This window comes from Pangasianodon hypophthalmus, chromosome 1 (assembly GCF_027358585.1).
Source record: "Pangasianodon hypophthalmus isolate fPanHyp1 chromosome 1, fPanHyp1.pri, whole genome shotgun sequence".
Taxonomy (NCBI): Eukaryota; Metazoa; Chordata; class Actinopteri; order Siluriformes; family Pangasiidae; genus Pangasianodon; species Pangasianodon hypophthalmus.
Window position 1 is genome coordinate 16,927,721 of NC_069710.1, and position 22,057 is coordinate 16,949,777.

A 22,057-nucleotide genomic window follows, 5' to 3' on the forward strand; every position below is an offset into this window, starting at 1 on the left:
CAATCAAACTCCCTTACAAGGGAGTTAACATCTGCAGATTGGAGGAACTGTGACACTGATTTCAGGAATACAAGTCTTGTAAGCATGTTTATCCACTGTGAGGGAAAACAACCCACATGTATTGAGAAAGTGGATGTTTTTGTGAAGGTTATCCCCTTCCAAAATACTTTTGTGGGAGTATCACACCAGCCATGCTAAGCTACATGCACCACCAGCCACTAAGCAGAGAATGTAGAAAAAATGCTAAGGCTAGAACTGACTAAGCAGGTTAAAAGGGGGTACATGCTGCTAACTGAATAGAATTAACATAATCAGCAATAAATAGCATGTAGTATGTTAAGGGAGTACCACTCTGCTACATTATCAATGTTTGCTACAAGCTCTGCAGCCAGTTAGTTGGCAGAAACCTTAATAAGGAGAAAAAGCAGAGGGAGGAATTGACTCAGCAGGAGAAAATAAGCACTAATACTGCACTAATCCCATGTAATAGTGAATAGAGTTAGCAGGTTAGTAATAAATTACGCATTGTGTGCCAAGGGAACACCACTGTACTATGCTATCAATGTTAGCCAGCTAGTTGGCAGAAAATGTTGGAAAAAATGCAGTGGGAGATACTAGAACAGCAGGAAAAAATAGCATTGTGTGCCTCTCACCATACAGAGAATACAAAATTCCTCAATGGAGGCAAATTATTGGTACTGTGGATAAAAGACATTCACCTATATGAAGTTCACCTATATGGGACTCATAAAGTAGAAAATCTGCATACAAGGAATGGTGAGTAACTAGCTAAATCCGAGGCTAGTAATAGTAACAAGGGTTAGCATTACTAACTTAATAAATGCAGGGTTTATAATGCTAACAAGTGACTAGCTAAAGGCAGGGAAGCAAGGCTAACTAGGGAAAAACAACTCAAGGGTAAATGCCTGTTATGGAACTCAGTAGCATTCTACAAGTAAAAGGGAAAAAAAATGATATGATGGCTGTATGATAGCAATATTTTTTTGCAAATACTATGTCAAGATCTTGGTATGTGTGCGCACATACACAAATAGGTATCCAGATGTTTCACACTGCCCCACCAAGGCATTTAAAAGGGGTGAACATTTGGTTTCACACACACTGTAGTCATTAATCGAACTAACACATTTAGGTCCAGCAGTGTTGTTGGCAAAAGAAATATCCACAAGGCTGCAAGTGCAAATTTCTGTCAAACCTTAATGGAGATTAATGGAATGCGTGGCATGTGTGAAGGAGGGAACAAACCTGTCTGAAGAACTCCTCCAGCAGGGATGTGGTCCAGCGGTGATGCAAATCCCACTTTTTGGCAGGGTGGCTAATGTCCGCCGTGTGCAGTAACAGTGATAAAGCCTTTGGTTTGTCAATCCTACAGACCATAGCCAGAATGACTCCTCTCAACATTCTCTCAACATTCAGATAAGTAGGACTGTGAAAAGGTAACACACTCACGCCTCTGGCTGCTGAAGGAAGTTCTTCATGGCTTTGATCTGTTGGAAGTGACAGGACATGTCTGTGGCCAAAACCATCTCAACTACCAGTGTTCGGAACTCTCTAAAGGCAGAGAGATAGTGAAAAGAAGAGTGAAAGGGTACCTTTTACTCACACACACAAACACATACACACATATATATAGATTAATTCTCTTCTCTTACCTCCAGTCATCTTTTGATAAGTTATAGAGAATATTCATTTCATCGTCCTCCTGTAAGAGTCGATAAGCAGAACTCACGTGATGGTTCTCCTGCACTGCACGGTCATTGTACAATATTGCAGTGTCTGATCTAATGAAATACATAAAACATAATATGGGCTGGGCCATTCACATTTTGGGACTAATGAGTTCTTTCCACATGTAAAAATAATACTTGATACCTTGTTTGAATGTGGAAATTGTTAGTGGTTCCGGTGTGTTCATAATCATGTATTGATGCTGCAAATATCATCGCGAAGATTTCTAACTCTGTCAGCCAGTGCTGCAAGAAAAGAAAAGAAGCACAGGGAGTATATTTGTATAGTCAAAAATACGCTAAGTCATTAAGTCATATGTGATCATGAAGCTTTGAATTATAATACTGCGTTTTTGTATTTTACTGCTTACTTGAGTAAATTATGTGACCAAAACAAGAAAATGTGTTCCAGCAATAAACTGTTATTGCTATATGCTTCCTCTCGCTAAAGTGACAGACCAATATTTCAATTAGTTCTAATTTATCAATTTTAAAACACAGATCTCCATAACTGGCCTTAGTATTATAAGTTTCTTTTAAGTGAAGGGCAGTTATCAGATAACAGACATAAAGCTTTAACATGAAATATATTAATGTTCATATTTAAATATTTAAAATATGTATATTCAATATTTAAAAAATCTGTTATTTTAATGAAACTATATTGATGGATTCAGCTATATAAAATTAGGTAACGTAAGTTAAAATACTTAGATCTATTGGTAACATAAGTGTGATCATTATCTGGCTAGCTAAATAAATCTGTGCTGGTGCAGCCACTAGAACCAGTCCTGTACTAACATAAGCTGTGCTGAAAGTAGCTTCATATTAAAACCATTACTAAGGAAAATGAGCAAACTTGGCTTTTTCATATGCTAACAGCTTTGTATGACAAAACAACACATTGCAGGGACAGTAAATATGCTACAATCAGTTTAAAACCCTGTCGTATACTACCCTTATCCAGTAAATTTAACATACTTTGCCCCATCTGAGGCTCTGGATCCACCATGACCTTGACTAAAGTGGCTAGTAAAGATGAATGAATAAAGAAATGGCCTTCCAGTTTTTTAAATACTGTAAATACAAAAAAAAAAAAAAAAAAAAAAAAAAAAAAACCTCTTGTGTTTTTAAAATTGGAATAAGAAAAAAAATGATTGTTTTTTTATTATTCCAAAATTATCACAATATTAAAATATTTTCTCTTTGCTGCAAAAGTTTTACTACACAATAAATGTCCTTCTGATATAAACTCCCAGAACAATGAGTAATCATACTCAATGCTGTATTACTATCATTCTTCTGAATGCCAATTTAATGGCAACACACATCACCAAGGGGTTAATGAGCATAACTCTAACAGTGCCAGGCCTCATTTTGAGGAAGTCAGAGGAGATTAACTCCCAATCGATAGGCGCCCGAGCACAACACTGTGTTGTGAGCCAAGCGTTCATTCTACCTTGTATACCCTACTGAAGCTTGCTTCCATACCCCATATATTTTGCACTGTCGGTTTTAATGCATTTCACGCTCATACATACATCCATACGCACAAACACGCATAAAGAGTAAATGCGGTTATACAGGTCGTAGGCTCTAAGCCCTCAGGTTTACGTACCACCATGCCTGTTTTGAGCAAAAAGTAGTGTACAGTCTGCGTGACATCTGCTGCATGGACAAGGTTATGGTAGGGGTTTTTGTGTTTACTGTAGCCCACTTCCAGAGCCTCTACAAATGACACCAGTGCAGAGATGGGGATCTGAGGAATTTAAAAGCAGCACAAACACATGAAGCATATTTAGTTTGTGAAAAAAGAACAGTTATAGCTACATTTTTATAGCAAATTTATGACTGTTTTCACAGCATATTCAACTATGTGATTGACCTATCATACTGTAATGCAGAGTTACGAAATATGAATTAAAAAAAAAAAGAACAAGTAAAAGACAATCACTTCAATAGCTTACCTTGAAGCGGCTGATCAGGTCATATCTGGTGAGGAGCTCGTAAAATATAAATTTCAGTGCATGATCTCCACTTGCATCATTCAGCGCAAACACATCAAATGACCATGTATCCACATGCTAAAAGAAATGGTACAATCAGTCTTTAGGACTGAATATAAGAATATAAGAATATGAGTCCATTCTAGGAATAGTCAAATCCAAAATTTGATGTTGAATCAAATGACAAAAACACAAAATCTTCAAATTAGTGGCCATGTCCTTTTATATATATATATATTCATGTGGGCTAATAGTTTTAAATTTTACACATCATGTATTACATGATGTGATTTTCAGAGCTCATTCACATATACAAGGTTTCAAAAACCTAATTTTGTATGGGGTTATTAGCTAATCATCATTACAATAAAGATGAAGGGATGAGGCAGAGAGAGTGAACATACTCAGTGAACCAGTGAACGTTCTCTATAAAAGCCCTGTAGGAATTTGCTGGACGTATTAAATGAATTCCAATAATAAAGCACAGCAACCGAACTACACCACACAATGCCTGTGGCTAATTTATTAAACTAACTTCTTTCCCTTCCTCTCTGCTTTTCCTCTGAAATAAAGTTCCATATAGATTTGACAGGGCTGCACAGCTACCATCTGAAATATGGCACATTAAAGATTTAAATTTCAAAATTGAAAGGTTTCTCCTGTGCTCAGTCTCTGTCGGAGACGAGAGGCTTGGAGGACCCTGGGGTCCAGACCAACGGCAGCACCATGCCTCTATTGCTGAAGCCCAGAGAACAAGCTCCATCAGTCAGACACCCTGGGCCAAGCATAACATCAGTGGCTAAGATGTCATATCCAATCCAAACCCACATTTGTCAAATCCACTGACATGTTTTTACTAGCAAAGACTGGGGAAGCTGCACAAAGTAAATAACCCTGACAGATGCAGATAATGTTAATAGATAATGCTAATGCTAATAGATATTGATGCAAGATGCAAGAGGATTCTACACTGCCTTTTCAGTAGTTATAGAGCAAGTGGAAATTAAAAATGAAGTCCATGGAGAATACACAATGTACACTTATTATATCTGTTATATCTGTATATTGTATCTGTATATATCAATCTATTTTACAGGTAAACTCTTTCAGGCCTCTTGCTTGCCATGTAACTCAGATCAATTTTGCACTTTGGTTGATTAAACAGTTGTGTTTGCTTTGCTGTGATTCTGTCATCTCCCAGGAGAGCAGCTATTTTCCACAGACTGATACAGAGCACAGTGTTCGCTGCAAAGCAGGTATACTAAACCTTAGTATAACATAAAATCATGGATTCGTAAACATAGATTCTGTGTGTATTAAGCCTATGTTATACATTTTAGCATATGCTTACTAATGTAGATTAAATTGGGCAATTTGAGTTCATGGACGTGGCTGACTTTGCTTGGTCTTTTGGGCCTAATTGGTTGGCCCATAGCTTGAACTAAATGTTACATTAAATTAAATAAAGTATCATTTAAGGTTTTTTAATGCAACAGTACAGTATTGGTGGGAAATTGTTCGCAAACCTGTATAATGTGATACATTTTGTTTATCATAGAAATGCCTTCAAGAATCAAGGCATTGAGATATTTTTTGTTATATTGCCCACCCCTAGCTTGAACTCCTAATACCTTTAGTACTGCGATCACGCTGGGCGGATAGCTTAATCCCACCATGTTGGATGTCCGCCGGTACATCCTGTCAGAGAGAGATAACATAAACTAGTCAAATATAAGAGCACATATAAATTCCCTACAAAAAATTACATGAAGATTTCATGTTTTTATCTGTATTAGGCATCCGATAACTTTTACGTCAATCATTCACTTCTGTTGCCTTTGTGATACTGAAGGTCTAATGTACCTGTCTACCACATACCTCTCTACAAATATCCCAGCCTGCACAGCATGGACTATGCTGCGGAAACGTGGCTTCTCCTCTGTACGCCTAAGCATCAACCCCATCTGTCTCGTAAAGGTGGAGGCCAGCCAATCCCGCACCTCTGAAGGCACTGAATCCGATTGTATGTCACTGAGCTCATCTTCTGTGTCCACCAGTCGTCTGGAGGAGAGGAGAAATACACACACACATACAGACATTTATGTCACTCATCATCTATGGCAGTTCAGAATAAGATAGCTCCAAGCATTAGAAATCAGACATGTGGCAAAGGCTATAAGGAGGAAACAACAAGAGATCTATGGTCAGATTAGGACACTGAACACATGCAATCATTCACTTGTCACTCCTCCACCTTATAACATTAAGGCTTGGAGCATGTCTGTGCATGATCTTGTTTACAGCAGTTAATAACATTTATATTTGGCCTCAGGCTTCTGGCACTCTGAGTAAATCTGAGTTCATTTCCACAAACAGCAAACATAGGAAGAAAGTGCTACTAGGAAACTGAGTGAAAAGAGTGTTCCTTACAGATCTGGTGCACATTTGCAATATTTAGTAATGAAGGGATACAGGTGCCAGTGGTATTCATATTACCGTGTCTCCTCGATGTACACTGACTCCAGTACAGAAGCTGCATACTCCAGGTTCTTCTTTAGGTCAACAACAGAGGCCTCACCCCGCTCCAGCTGTTTCACCAGACATCGTAATCTGCACTCAAACACAACAAACACAACCACTTTAATAAAAATAAAAAACAAATAAAGCTATTTATTGAACCAGTAGGAAGCCTGCTTCATAAATGGCATTGTGTTTTCAAACAAAACATTAATAAGACAGTCAGAGAATTTTAATGTATTTCACACACACAGCAGGTTTTTTTGTAGGGCCTTTAGGTCATAAGGACTAATTCTGTGGGCTGGGTCACCTCCTGTAAATGTCTGTACCACATGAAATCATTTTATATTCAGCTCTGCATGACCAACGAATCCTACTAAGTCTAACAAACAATTGCTCTCCTCTCTCATAGCCTACAATATGTTGACTGCCAGACACCACTTGCTCTCACACTGACGTAGTGGCTGAATCCCTAAATCATAGTGTGTCTTCTCCAGTGATGTCTGCACCACTTCATACTTGTTTCAGTCCAGTAGATAAACATAACACAGCTGCCACAGCTATGGCTGGATAAATGGCTTGTGTCTGGTGGCGGCTGAAGTGGGTGTTATTCTTCTATCACCCTGTTTGTGATTGAGCTTTTGTTTATGAGTTGTATTCAGCCACTCAGAGCACCTCTTTGCTGACGTGGAGACCCTTGTGATGAAAGGTGCATGTGCCTGTGTGTGGTACACATGGTTTGACCCACTTCCTGTCCATCAGCATTAAAGGGGATGGACTGTGCTCTTCAGATTAAAGTATTTTAACCCCTTCACAACCAACAGGAAACTGGGAGGTGGAAAGAGAGGAGATAATCTTAAATGCAAAGACACAGATATATTTTCTAAGGGCTTTCAAAATAAAAAAAAAAGTTAAGCAAAATATTAGCAAATAAAACTTTATTATTATTATTATTATTATTATTATTATTATTATTATTATTATTATTATTATTATTGGGAGCATGATGGTGCCCTTGTGGTACTACAGTTTCTTCCCACCTTCCGTAAAACATATCAGTAGGTGGACTGGCTACATTAAACTGCCTCCAGTTCTGAATGAGTGTATACGTGTGTGTGCGCTTGTGTGTGCATGTGTGTGTGAGAGATGCACTGCAATGGGCTGGTGGCTCATCCACACTGTCTTATCGCTAGTGTTCCCAGAATATAGAGTAAAGTGGTTTCTGAATGCATAAATGAATGAATGATTGTCCAGTGGCATCAGTTTGTTTCTTTTACACTACTTATTTTAGGGCTGACTGATAATACATTTCTGAGCCATGCACATCTGTTCTGTGTTCCACCTGGCTCACACAGCTGCTGTGTTGATATGTATTGGGTGCTCATGCTTGCCTGAATAGCAGAAGGTCAGAAGCAGGTTTGAAGATGCAGCATTTGGACAATGTTATCAAAATCAGTGAGGTGATGAGAGAAAGGGTGGGCGGGTGAGGGTGTGGGTCCCTTACACAGATAAAGAAGCAATCAATGCTGCACATCAATGTCATCCCATTAGAGGATTAATACTTCTCAAAACCTGGTTGAAGCAGGAATGATAAGAAAGAAAGCCTCTAGGAACGTGCAGGCTCCACATAATGTATGACCTTTCTTATGTAGCAAGAGGAAGGCTATATTAGTCATGAGAACAGCTCTTGAGTGTTTCTGCTGCTAGACTGTGATTAAACAGATATTGTTAGCTTTAGCTTTTACACTTGTATGGAATAGATGTGTGGGTTTTAAAAACCATAAGAAAGCATTCAATTACATCATTGTGTGTGAGAGTGTTTGTGTGTGTCTTTTCTCAGTATTGATTTTCTAATGAAAGATTTTTCAGTAAGAGTGTGAGGGCTCTTGTCTTTGACTGTGCAATACTCAGTGTCTGAAGTCTTAATGTTTGATACAATGAAATGTACCAGCAAGCAAATTTTTATGGAAATATTATACAAATCTTCAGATTACTGCTGGATCTACTAGAGCAACTAGAAAATTCAGCATTAACTCTTTCAGCATTGTGTGCTACAGTAGCTCTTCTGTGGGCTAGCCTTCGCTCCCCATGCACATCAGTGAGCCTTGGGCGCTCATAACCATGTCACCTGTTCACCAGTTGTCCTTCCTTGGACCACTTTTCATAGGTACTAACCACTGCATACTGGGAACACCCCACAAGACCTGTCGTTTTGGAGATGCTCTGAGCCAGTCGTCTAGCATCCACAATTTGGCCCTTGTCAAAAGTCACTCAGATCCTTATGCTTGCCCATTTTTCAGCTTCCAACACATCAACTGACTGTTCACTTGCTGCCTAATATATCTCATGTACTGACAGATGTTTCTTGTTGACAAGGTGTGCCCTGTTAGATTAACTGTATAAACAATTAATAGCACTGAATGTCTACTCTTGGTTTGAGCCATGGGTTTCACCTGTAAAGACTGCATTTGTTATTAAAAAGGATAAACCAACATGAAAACCAGAGAGCTGTCTATGGGAGAAAAGCAAGCCATTTTGATCTGAGCAATTGAACAAGCATTGGGCATAGCCAGTATAACAATTTGTAATGTCGTGAAAAAGTAAGGAGCCACTTTTGTACTAACAACCAGACATGGAACAGGTCAGCCAAGGAAAACATTGTGAGAGCTGTGAAGAAAACCCCAAAAACAACAATCAGTTACATTACCGACAACCTCCACAGGGCAGGGGTGAAGGTATCACAATCCAGCATTTGAAAAAGACTTTGAGAGCAGAAATATAGAGGCCATACCACAAGTTGCAAACCACTTATCAGCAGTAAGACTCGGAAGGCCATTTGGGAATTGGCAAAGAAATACAGAGATGAGCCACAAAAGTTCTAGAATCAAGATTAACCACTAACATTGTGATGGAAAGGCCAAAGTGTGGAGAAAGAAAGGATCTGCTCATGATCCAAAACATACAAGCTCACTGGTCAAGCATGGTGGAGGTAGTGTCATGGCTTGGGCTTGCATGGCTGCTTCTGCAAAAGGCTCACTAATCTTTACTGATGCTGTAACTCATGATGGTAGCAGTAGAATGAATTCAGAAGTCTACAAAAACATTATGTCTGCCAATTTACAAAAAATGCATCCAGTCTTCATTCAGAGGAACTTCATCTTGCAGCAAGACAATGACCCAAAACACACAGTGAACACAACAAAGGACTTCATCAGGGGAAAAAGTGGAAGATTTTAGACTGGCCAAGTCAATCACCAAGTTCAAGCCTGGAAATGTCACAAATGGAGAATGCAACAGTTGTCAGTGGGTCACCAGCTTGATGCAGTTATTGCAAGCAAGGAATATGCAAACAAATATTAAATGATATCTACTTTCACTTACTGTAAGACTATATGTTCTTAAAATTTTGCACTCCTAAAAATTGGGTTGTTTGTCACCAAAGGTGCCATGTTCTAAGTTGTTTAACACATCTAGATGTAAATATCAGGAACTGAATGCGAAATAACGAAAAAAAAAATTTCATCATCCTCAAAGACCAGTTTATTTATTTATTTATTTTAGCAGACAGTGGTGCATTTATAGGTATATAAGAAGGCTAAGGGCTGACGTGTATGCTACACACACAGCATCTATGGGAGTGCACAGGATTCCCGTCTCCCTCTCATCTCTGTAATGCTGCTAGGTGACTTTTAATCCATCCTTTCATGTCCACTACACCAGCTTCTTCTTTCCTCCCTATCTCCCATCACACTCTCACACTGTTTAGCAATTTAATTTAAATCTCTCATTCCTGCCTACCTCCTCTTTTCATTCGCCATGTGCAATCAGACATTCCCCTTAATTATTGACTACTATCCAAGGTCATTGGGCATAGAGTGGCTGTGCTCTGCATTATGATGGTTCAGCAGCAGAAGTGTACTGGGGACTATGAAGCTGTGTTCAAGCACTCATGCCTTCGCCAGTGGACTCATACTTTGTGAAACACACCACACACTGCCTTTATGTTCCAGCACAATTGTAGTTGCCACAGTGACACGTGAGGTAGGCTGCATAAGACTCTCACATCCTGGGACATATGTGCGGACCATGGGAGAGGAGCAAAGCATCTTCCTGCCTCACTGAAGGGGGTCAGGAACATAAGAGCATGCTGGGAGCCAGGTTCCAAACACATGGACTTAAATCTCTAGCCGGATGTTGCTAAATTAGAAAGAATGACTAGAGGTGACTGCTGCAGTCTTAAACTCAGCAACAGAACCTTTTTTTATTTGGATTTTAAAATCTGTCATTACAAAACTAGATCTCCTGGTTGCTGTCCTGTCTGGTGAACATTTTAGACATATTAAAAACATGCCACTGACTAATGAGTCATAAATAATTGGCCACTTTCTATTGTTAAAGGTGTAGTTTATCCATTGTAATGGATCTGATCGTTTCTCCATTTCAGGCATCTTTTTTGTTGTTGTTGTTGTTTTTCTTCACTCAGAAATGATCACCACTTATGACTGGAATAAAGCTTTTAGATGACCCACTGAGGGATATGTAGTTTCATCAGATGGCATGGGATGAATTAGGGGGATGGAGAAGCCCTGTTAATGTTTTCTTATAATATGCAGTGCAGACAACAAAGAGCTCTAAAAAATTACAATTGAATCCTTTAATTCTATGTGTCTGGAAAAATCACCAAACTCAGATACTGGGAAGCATTTTTAGTGACAATACAGTACATGGTTACATATTTAGGACATGTTTTATTTGATTTAAGACCTCACACTCTGAAAGGGTCATGAGCTTCCATCAGCATCTGTCACAAGTGGTTTTGAACCATTTACCAGCAGGATCATGATATATAACACAAGATACAGGAGGCATTTTCCTCTTGGCAGTCTATGGAGCATGGCATCAAAGAACAGCCATTAATGTAGCTTGGAAAATCCGCATGTTAGATCTGTACAAACTCATTGGGTCTAAACCTGTCCATGTAGCAGGCACTGCATGTAAAAGCTCTCTAAACCCTTTAATCAGGCTCCTGAGAGCCGGCCTAAGTGCTGCAATAATCCCCTTTAACCCCAGCCTGATTGGATCCTGCCAGAAGTATTCATGTGCAAATAAAGACAGGAACAGACATCAATGACTTACAAAATCTTCTAATACCACCATAACACAGGTCAGAGTGCAACCAAAATCTAACCTTTGATATAGGTTATTCAACAAGTTATAGGTTGTTCAACTGAATGCTCATAGCATATCCACTGATAAGTGTTTGTTTATTGGTAACGTATTAAGCAATATACGGAAAAGTCACCTTCTTTTATTGTTTCTGTGTACCTCGTCAAACTACGTGTAAATGATATGCATCTAAAATAATATTATATAATTTCTTGTCTTTAATTTTTACTACTGCAAGTTAATATTGCAAAATTAGTATATTTACAAACATCGACACCACGCATAAGAAGACACTTACTGATAGGAATGAGGCATTGTTTTCTAATGAAACAATTTGGAACTTGATTTCAAGCAGAGACATTATCAGTGTAGCTACTGTTTAAACAACATTAATGTTGAGTGAACAGAGCAAGCAGAGAGCAGAGGAGGAACCTCCATCCTTCTCCACTCTCATCTATAGTCTATGCTGCCTGGTTCATTTAAGCACTCAATTAGTGAGATAACAAGTTGATGGATGGATTGGTTGGGGAGCAGAAGAAAAGAAAGGCTTGATGAAAGCCAGAGTAAGACTGAGAGAAGAGAAGCAAAGAGAGAAGAGGAGGAGGAGAAGGAGAATGGGCAACATGTGATTTTCTAGAACTTCTAGAACTATTTGCAGAGTTAATCAACTTGTTAATGTAATCATGCTAAAACCTGTTCATGGCAAAAAATATATATATATAAGAATAATAATAATAATAAAAAATATGGAGATTTTACATGGACTTGTAATCATAGATGACTCAAAACATACATATGTATATTGTAGGAAGATTTCAAACTGAGTGATTAATGGTTATTTCCTGATGATACAGCCATCGCTGGATGTGTATCTGATGGGAATGAACAAGAATACAGGGACATCATCAAGGACTTTGTTGACTTTGTTGATACCAGTGACCATCCAGGGCTTGGACATTGAGATGTTGGATAGGTTCAAGTACATAGGTGTCCACTTAAACAATAGATTGGACTGGCTGGATAACACTGATGCTCTGTACAAGAAGGGCCAGAGTCTCCTCCACCTGCTGAGGAGCCTAGGGTCCTTTGGAGTGTGCAGGACATTATTAAGGACATTTTTCGATACTGTGGTGGCCTCCACAATTCTCTACGCTGTAGTCTGCTGGGTGGGAGGCAGTACAGAGCGGGACAGGAAGAGACTGAACAAGCTGGTTAGGAGAGCCAGCTCTGTCCTGGGCTGCCCACTGGACTCTGTGGAGGAGGTGGGTGAGAGGAGGATGTTAGCCAAGCTGACATCTATTATGAACAACACCTCTCACCCCCTGTATGGGATTGTGGAGACCCTGTGTAGCTCTTTCAGTAGCTGACTGTTACACCCCCAGTGTAGGAAGGAGCGCTACCGTAGGTCATTCATACCAGTGGCGGTCAGACTTTACAACACTGCATTACAGTGATGTTCAAATGTGCAATATTTTATCATTTTATATAATTTTATTTCTTTTATTATTCCTAAGATGTATATAATTATGGTACAGTTTTTTTTCCCTTTCTATCTTCCTATTGTTAGTCTTTAATACCTGCACTTTAACTGTCTGTGAGCTGCTGTGATAAGTGAATTTCCCCACTGTGGGATCCATAAAGTTTATCTTATCTTATCTTATATTATCTTATCTTATCTTTTTTCTACAGCCCAGTGTTGTAGGTCTTTCCCTTATCACATATTAGCACTATCAAGCTAGGTGTTTTTGCACACACACACACACACACACAAATATATATATAGAGCACCTTTGACAAGGTGACAAGATCTGCACCTTTCTAAATGTCCAGCAACCAGAAGCTTTTAATTCATGCCAGGACATAATGGAGGTGTGATTCGAATCTAACACCAAGAACCATTACCTTAGCCATTACCTTAACTATAACCATTATGCTGTATGACAACTTGTTATTAATACCCAGCCTTAACTAGAGGCTTATGCCACAGTCCCATACTACAGTGTACTAATCCACTCAAATCAGGAATCACAACATGCACACACACACACACACACACACACACACGCACACATTAATAAAGCATTCATTTGTTCTAGCCACATTAATTAAATCACTGTGACTTTCAAACTTCATATTCTGCCATCTGTATTGTATTATAGAAAAGCATATATATGGGATATGAATTATTACACAATGTCAGCATATGTTAATCTGAAAGCTGAATATATCAGAGTGTGCAATAAAGTCTGGGTTCATCAGTGTCAGAACTGTGCTTGTCATTGTGTAAATGCCACGGCTGAATGTCAGTGCTGAATGTCAGTTATTGTTCAGAATATCGGTGAGTTGTCTGTTTTTGGAGAGTTGGATGAACTGAACAGTAGGATGAACTGAACAGTAGAGGGTTTGTGCAAGATAAGGGAAAGGTAGGTGTAAGAGAAAACATGGCTATTTAAAATATTATTTTATTTCTGTCATTCAGTCACTACTTAGATGTACTGAGTAAATTCAATTGTTTTGATGAAAAATTTACCATAGAGGAAGAGTCAGCAAAGGTTATCAATGACAGTGTTGGAAACCAGGGATCTGAAGGTAACTTACTGCAATTATTATATGAAATGGTTACTAATTTGGAGGCAGCACTGTGGTGCAGTGGGTAGTGTTGCTGTTTCACAGCTCCAGGGTCCCAGGTCTATTCTGACCTTGTGTTACTCTCCCTGTGGAGTTTCTGTGTATGTTCTCCCCATGTCTGCGTGGGTTGCCCCCAGGATCTCCGGTTTCCTTCCTCCTCCCAAAAACATGCCAAGATGGACTGGCTAAGAAAAATTGCCTCTAGGTGTGAATTAGTGTGTGAATGTGTGTGCATGCATGGTGCCTTGCAACGGACTGGCATCCCATCCAAGGTATATTCCTGCCTCATGTCAGAGTTCCGGGGATAGGCACCACAACCCTGACTAGGATGAAGCAGTTACTGAAAATCAGTGAGTGAGGGCTATTAGCTTGTTGCCTGATGCTTAGAGACTATTTTATTCTAAGTTTATTCTACGAATTGGCCTACAACATACTTTTAATAAACTAGTATTAATGCTTACTTTCATGTTTTAATGTGATTCATGCACATTAGGGGTGTAATGCAATGCCACCATCTGTATCAGTTTACAAATATCCATATCTGTATTTGAATTCAAACTCAAATTGGGCATGTCCTAAATCGGAAGGTAGAAAGGTAGAAAGAAGGTAGAAAGGTAGAAAGAAAATGCCAGCACTATTAGTATCATGCATAGTCATAGCCAGTTACTAATCATAAATAAACAGACGCTGTGTGTTAATGTTACTGGATATGGTCTTGCATTGACCAACAAGCTTTGTATGTGGCCACTTGTGCTTGCATGAAAGTAAAAACCTCCTGCTCATAAAATTTTATTTTATTTTTTTCATTTTTGTGTTCTGCCCGATTCCAGTCCATCTAGTCTCAACCAGATACCCTGTGACCCTTTCTGGCAAGCTTAAAAAATAGAATAGTACATCTCCCATTATTAGTTGTTTTTCTATCTGTTTAGAACACACTGTGTGTTCATTTCGAATAATGTTTATTCACATTCGGTTACATCCCTAGAGCACAGGGACAGTGAGGTCAGATCCAAGTGCAGGTGGTTTACTGCAGGAGGAGAAAAGAAAAGTACATCTGGTTTCATAAGTTAAAACCCCATTTTCATCTATTACTAGTTATTTTAATCATTTTCAGTGGATGTCTCATAAAGGTATTTTAAGGCAATGTTATTAAAATGGCAAGATTGATTGAGAGTAAATTGTGCCTTAAATAATTAAATAGCAAATTCCTGCCTTTGTAGCTCCTACCAGTGTTTGACATCCACCCAAATTATCATTGGAATTCGTTGGGCTTATCAACATTGTACAGATCACACAGTGATTTTATTTAGTATATTTCCTCATCTCTACCTGATATGAATTCCTGGCTATGACACCGCACCTTAATTGATAAGGTCAATTATAAAAAAAAAATATATATATGCCAGGGCTTTATCATTTTAAACCAGAAAATGCATATATGAAGAATTTTGTCTGAAGAAGCGAAGCTACAAGGGAACAGGAGACTTAAGCAGCCAGTGCAGACGCAGAAGAGACCAGGACAGAGAAATTGGAGTGTCAATGCAGAAAATATCCTCTCACGCCACCTGAAATTGATAACTGACAATATAAAATGCACTTATCAAAGGATTTGATTTATCTGTAGATGAAACTGTGACTGCAATATGCATCTGAGTTCCACATCAAACTAGACTAACTTGATTAACAGTTGATAATTTTGGTTTTCCCGTGATCAACTTGTTACGTTTAATTCCAGACCCTTCCACCATAGCTTGTTTTGCTCCATTTGCCAGACAAATCTCCTTTTACGTTTTCAGTGCAGCACAATTCACCACCATTTTAAATAGTTAATCTGATTTCATGCAGCTCCATTGAAGAACTCTAGTAGCCTCAACTTTCATGGGCAAATTTGCACGGTGCAACGAAACCCTGACTATCCTAGCTGGGGAAAATACATGCACTGCATTGCAAGAAAAAATATTACTCAAGGAAAATGAGCATGTGTTATTTCACTGGTAGTTTGTGTAACATATGAAAAATGTGTATCAACTGTCTAGAAACTTGCTTATTATCACAAACTATCTGTAATTTTCTCTAGAATCAACCATTATTTATTAAAATAAATAATTTTAATCCGTTAAAATTATTTAACTGATATGGACGGCATACATGGTCAGAAAAATAATTCAGCCTTGCATAGTGAAAAAAAAAAATCACACGTACTACACAGTAACTTGTCTGATATTGGTACACCAAAAATGTATTTCCGTAGAATATTTCTGTAGGGACAATTTAAAAGTTAAAAATAACTTTAAAAGTTATTTCCTGACCAGCTGTGCGTTATCATTACTTCACGGACTGGACACATAACAAAATATGACTCTACAGGCGTTTGCATCTGGAGTTTGTTGGTCTTGTATTTCCATCTCAAGACCAAAGCCATACCACAATGTCTTTGTCAAGATCAGCTGCTTCATATACTCCTAAGCAAGAACAGATCGGTGTACTTGGGAATAACAAATGCCCAGACCAGAAAAAGTCAAAAGTAGATAAACAAAGAATGCATTCAACCTTGAAGACAAAATTGTTGAAAAGCAGATCAAGACTATTATTTAGGATATGCCTAAAAACATCAAATACTATAATCAAGAGAAGGATACACCAACATATCCCTAGGTTTTACAAAACTTTTAAATTACTGGTAAGCCAATATGACCAACATCTGTTGAGCTCTGAGACAGAAATGTATAGTCCTATTGAGAGATTATGAGAAAGAGCAAAGGGTTGAGAAAAAAAATGAACAAGCATGATGCATCACTTGTGAAATGATGGTAATATGGGCATGTATTGCTGCCAGTGGACATGGTTCACTTTGTCTGTATTCATGTGATTTCTGAAAGGTATACATGCACCTAAACTGCTCAGCTCCAACTGCGTGGCTCAAGACCCAGTGGGCAAAGCTTCAGCACGCTGTGGGTGACAAGACATATAGATATTCTATGCTTGTTTTCAGGCCCAAAACATGGAAAGTTCTGACCTGAATCCCAGTGACCTTGCATTTCATGTACAAGATAACAGACCAGACAAAAATCCCCAAACCATTAATTGAAAATAGCTTCATCACACACTTGGCATAGAATCACAACAGAATATTTCCAGTATCTGGAAATGTCTGTGAGATCACAGCCTTTAATTGTAAATTATGTGCTACCAAGGAAAACTGTCATAATTTTATTTACATGAATTTATTTAAGGTCTGCTGAAATAGGGAGAAATGTAGTAAGAGCCATAATTCTTTAAGATTTAAAGCTTGAACCTCATCTGTTCAAATTGAGTTCATGTACTAGAGTACAGAGGCGAAAAAATATTAGTGTTCTGTATCTGAACTAAATGAACATCATCAAGAGAGCCGAAAACATCAGCTCCACAACAATCTACATGTGGAACATCACTTCTATGGGCTCACATTAGCCCCTATCAGGTAAACTCATAAGTCTCTTGAAAAGAAATGTCTCATTACAATTTATCAATGTTTTTATTCTATTACATTGTTACTGCCAAGTTTGCTACTTAACCAAACTATGGCCCTTAAACTCTGGGCAAAAACCGACATTTACTGCTAACATACTGTCTTCCTTTTTTTTTTTATTCTTTCTTTTGTTTGACTTCTATGGCCAGACTAAACCAGTGTGCATTTAACTGTAGGGGTGAAATTGAGGGTTAACAAATGGCAAACCAGATGCATTTCTATTTCTAAAAGTAGTATTCAAATCATTATTTAACCCACAAAAAAAAATCTATTGAAATTAAAGCTTTTTAGTAACAAAAAACCATTTGCTGCTATGGAATAATTGCTCTCCTGTTGAGCAATGTAGAAGTATTAAGAAGCTTTTCAGTAAGCCTTTGTGAATTCAGGTAGACAGGGGCTACTTTCATCATTGGAAGATTGAAGTGCAGGCTACACTTTGATGGACTTTCTCAGCAGCAGCTGCTATCTGAGAAAAAAAAAAAAAAAAGATGAGCAAGACCCTAAAGATCAGGCTGCTGGCCAGGCAGATTGTTTCTCTGCATCTCCTTCTACATATTATTATTAGTTATGTTACACCATATTACACCATATAACACCATGTTATTACTACCCGCCCCCAGGCATCACATAGTGCTAGAGGTTAACTAAACCTCTATGGCATAATTAGATATGATTTATTGAGAACTACAGCCAGGTGATTGAGGTTGGAATGGATAAATTTTAATGATGAATCCTAAGGATGAATGTTACATGAGCTTGGTTTAGAATAGGCCCTATACACCTCACTGACATTCAATTTTATTGAGCTCATGTATCAAATGCCAGTATGCTCCAACTTCAGACATGAAAGAAGTCTGACTATACAGTGATTGGCAGGAGCCACAGCCAATCAGGAGAAAGACAGTAAGTAAATGTGAGAGAATTAAAGAGTCAGATCTAAAAGAGAAAAATGGATTGAGGACTCACAGAGTTTTACGATTGTTCTTGCTTAACATGTAAGCCATTTATTTGTTCTCTAATTTGTTCAGAAGCTAGTGAATGATAGTCAGCTTATCCTTGTTGTGGACTTGTTTTAGCTAGAGACCTCATGATAGTCGGCTAGTGGCTAACGGATGTGTTTGATGAGTTATGTTTATATTTTTGCATTTCAAACTTGGTTAAATTGGGAAGGAGTAAGTTGATCAATACTTCTGTTCACATCACTAGTGTATGTAGTTTTGACAGATGTGTGTCTATTTATGCTCTTTTTTTTACCTAGCATGCTAACATAGGTAAGCTAGTGGCTACTGGTTTTTGTGTTCTTCTAAATTTTATGAATTTAAGACTCAGTTATTTCTGTTTGCTTTACTGTCAATGTTTTAATTGCTAACACAGGCCGTTAGTGGCTAGCAGTGTTTTTCTGTATTTCATACATTTAAAGCTCAAGAGTAAAACAAATGAAGCTTTTGTTCACCTTTAGTGTTTGTATTTTATCAATGGATCTGCATATTTTTTATGCTGTGCTTAATAATTATAACTAGATGCTCACAGTTCCTGTTTGGTGTTTCTCTGAACTTTATGTATTTCAAACTTGATCAAATGGGAGTTCGCTGATCAATAAAACTACGAAGCTTTTATTTTCATAACACTTCTGTAAAAATGTGGGGACAATGATAACACCAGATAATTATATCTCCAGAGTCATGAATGATTGGGGTGTGTCCCAAACCACATTCTACTAAATTGTATGTTAGTACACCAATGGTGTAATTGCGTAGACTGCAGTTGTGGATGCAGATCAGAATTCTCTTTAATTCAAACTTTTCTTCTTCTTTAATTCAAACTTTTCTAACTGCTTAGGATTACTGTTTCGATCGTTGACAAGTGGAGAATCTGCAGCCATATTGTGTCAGTGTTCTCTCCCTCTAACACATTTTGAGAAACAGTTCTTAGTGGTGGACTGTTTGATATCTCTAGAGGTACAGACTCTACCATCTAAACATTGTATACAGTACATTTATTTTTTCCATGATAAACCAGTATTTATTACACAAATGTACAACCAGCACTTTTTAAGCAACTCTGCATTATTTGACTGTATTTACTAAATTACAACATGGAATTTTACTTTTAAAAATGAGACTTTTTCTAACCACTGCTGACATTTGGAATAAGCTCCTTGTTGAGTCAAGTGATGGTCATCAGATTACAGCTCTGATGTTGACTTTGACTGTCCTTATTTGTACCTATTTATGAACAAGTCCCTTCTAGGAAAGAAAAACAGACAGACAGAGAGAGAAAGCCCGAGAGTGAGAGAGAAAGAGAGAGGGGGGAAAAGAGAAGGATGCATTAAATATTCACCTCTCTATTTGGAGTTGTAACACCTGACTGGTGATTCGTGAATTTAGATTGAACGTTCTTAATTGATTCAGGTTCAATAGATGCTACACATATAGTCAATCCTTACCATCATGTAATTTATGCAAATGGATGTTATTCCTCTCCTTTAGTTTTCTTTCTTACTCTCTCTCTCTCTCTCCTGTAAAGGTCAGATGATAGAGGTCGCATTGGCCTAGAGGTTTCTCTTCTAGTGATAAAAACAAAGTGTGATCTGAGAAATACAGTGAGCTGTCTAAACATAGCCTGAGAGGCAGTGGCATATCTCTGAAGCATGAAGCATGACCCAGGCTATTCTATGACCTCTGTGTCCTATGCAGTAAATTTAGCCATATTCAGATTGAGGCTGCATAAACAGGATTCCATATCAGCATGCCAGCCTCTTCTTGCCACAGCACAAGCATAACCCCTGTAGCCACCCTGCTCTGCATTTCTAAATATTATCATAGCAAATACACTCACATAGAAAACAGATACAACATTATTTTCATTTCCTGTATGGCTGGAATTTAAAGAGAATTTATTTTTGAAACCCAGTACACCTTACTGGTCGCTACTGTAGTGTTGGTCATTTCATCAGACGGCTTTTGTGTGTAAACCCCACCATCCAATACATAGATACAACCCAGCTTTAGCCAGCAAGCAGGGACACACCATTATAATCTCTCTCTTTTCCGTCTCACACTCACTCACTCTCTCTGTCTTGCTGTAACACCCAATCATCAATATCCTGTGAAGCATGCCCACAGACATACATGCAGGCGCATACATGCATGCATAGGCATACCCCAATACACACACACACACATACGCACATAGTGCTATGTGACAAATGATCAATCATGTGTGATTGTATGAGTAGGAGAGACAGAATGAGCTGGAGCTCTAGTTTCAGAACGTGTGCAATATGTCCAGTGACTTCATCATACCTGACAGATTAGATGACATACTCGTCCTGATTATGTGAAAGATATGAGCTTTGGTAAAGGTATTCAGACAGTCATAGAATAAATTTACAATATAGAAATTGGCCAATCAATCAACATGCAAAACCTCAATAAATGCAAGAAATAAGAAATGTCTTTGTTGCAACAGGTATAAACACAGAAGACACCTCTTGGGTCAGGATGGAAAGGGGGATAGGGGGAGTCCTCCGTAACCACAGCCACGGGAACAGCTGCAGTGCGTGGGAGCACATCTAGTAATCATAACTGTGGTTGAAGAGTTTAATGAGTGTAACGGCACACCAATTACAGCCACACATCAGCTAATGAATGCTAAGAAGGATGGCAAGGGAATAGCCATGGTGAGAAACATGTAAATATGACCATTGTTCCCTTTGTGTTTGCTGTCTAGTATGTATGAGTTTTTTTTGTCCAGTGGCAAAACCTTTGGAGCAGCCAGTTAGGGTACTGAACTGATTAGGGTCACACAATCCCAAAACACTGCAAGCAATGGCACCAGTTCTGGCATGGTTCTCATCATATAATTCAATTTCAGACCAAATTCAGACATTAACTGACATCGTTAAAATTGACGTAACATTTCAATTAGATGAAATTCATACAATTGCGCTGCTGTCATTTCTAATGCATCATTTGTCTTTTCTATAACAACGACCTTCATAAAGAAAATACCGAATACTAAATGCTTAATCCGTTCAATTGACAGATATTGTTACAGCCTATAAACAGAATCAATGGCTGTACATGAACTCAGTTTTCCACTCCTCAATCACATCTTTGCTCTCAGCCTGAAGGCTTTTCATATGTATTATTCAAAGCAATCTGTTTTGCTCTGATTTTTATAACAGAAGCAGAACAAAACTTTGGCATTCACAGTATTTAGAATACGTGTTTATTCCATACAGAACAATTATTTCCATGTCAGTCAATAGCATCACATGAAGCTTTAAATTATTAAGCAAAGCACATAACCATATATTCCGAACTGAAACTTAAAGTCTGTATAATTTAATGGCACCCAAGGCAATGAGGAAGGTTGCAGATCAACCGAGCTCCCCAGTGCACTCGATTATGAAGCAAAGATTAATCAGTCAGCTAGTGACTTTTCTCTTACACACACAGATGGTAAACAAAACATTTGGA

The 22,057-nt window shown here is 38.3% G+C and overlaps 1 protein-coding gene across 6 annotated transcripts in view; it reads right to left on the reverse strand.

Moving 5' to 3' along the window:
* Positions 1-22,057, reverse strand: part of pde1ca (phosphodiesterase 1C, calmodulin-dependent a) — a 73,953-nt gene that overhangs the window by 12,572 nt on the left and 39,324 nt on the right. For all 6 annotated transcript variants that reach the window (XM_053234304.1, XM_053234300.1, XM_053234315.1 and 3 more), the window contains 9 exons: positions 6,251-6,364; positions 5,633-5,815; positions 5,386-5,452; positions 3,716-3,832; positions 3,367-3,507; positions 1,894-1,994; positions 1,674-1,802; positions 1,471-1,572; positions 1,267-1,387 (listed from right to left, as the gene is read on the reverse strand). In XM_053234304.1, coding sequence (XP_053090279.1) covers positions 1,267-1,387; positions 1,471-1,572; positions 1,674-1,802; positions 1,894-1,994; positions 3,367-3,507; positions 3,716-3,832; positions 5,386-5,452; positions 5,633-5,815; positions 6,251-6,364 — 1,075 coding nt within the window. The remainder of the gene's footprint in view (positions 1-1,266; positions 1,388-1,470; positions 1,573-1,673; positions 1,803-1,893; positions 1,995-3,366; positions 3,508-3,715; positions 3,833-5,385; positions 5,453-5,632; positions 5,816-6,250; positions 6,365-22,057) is intronic.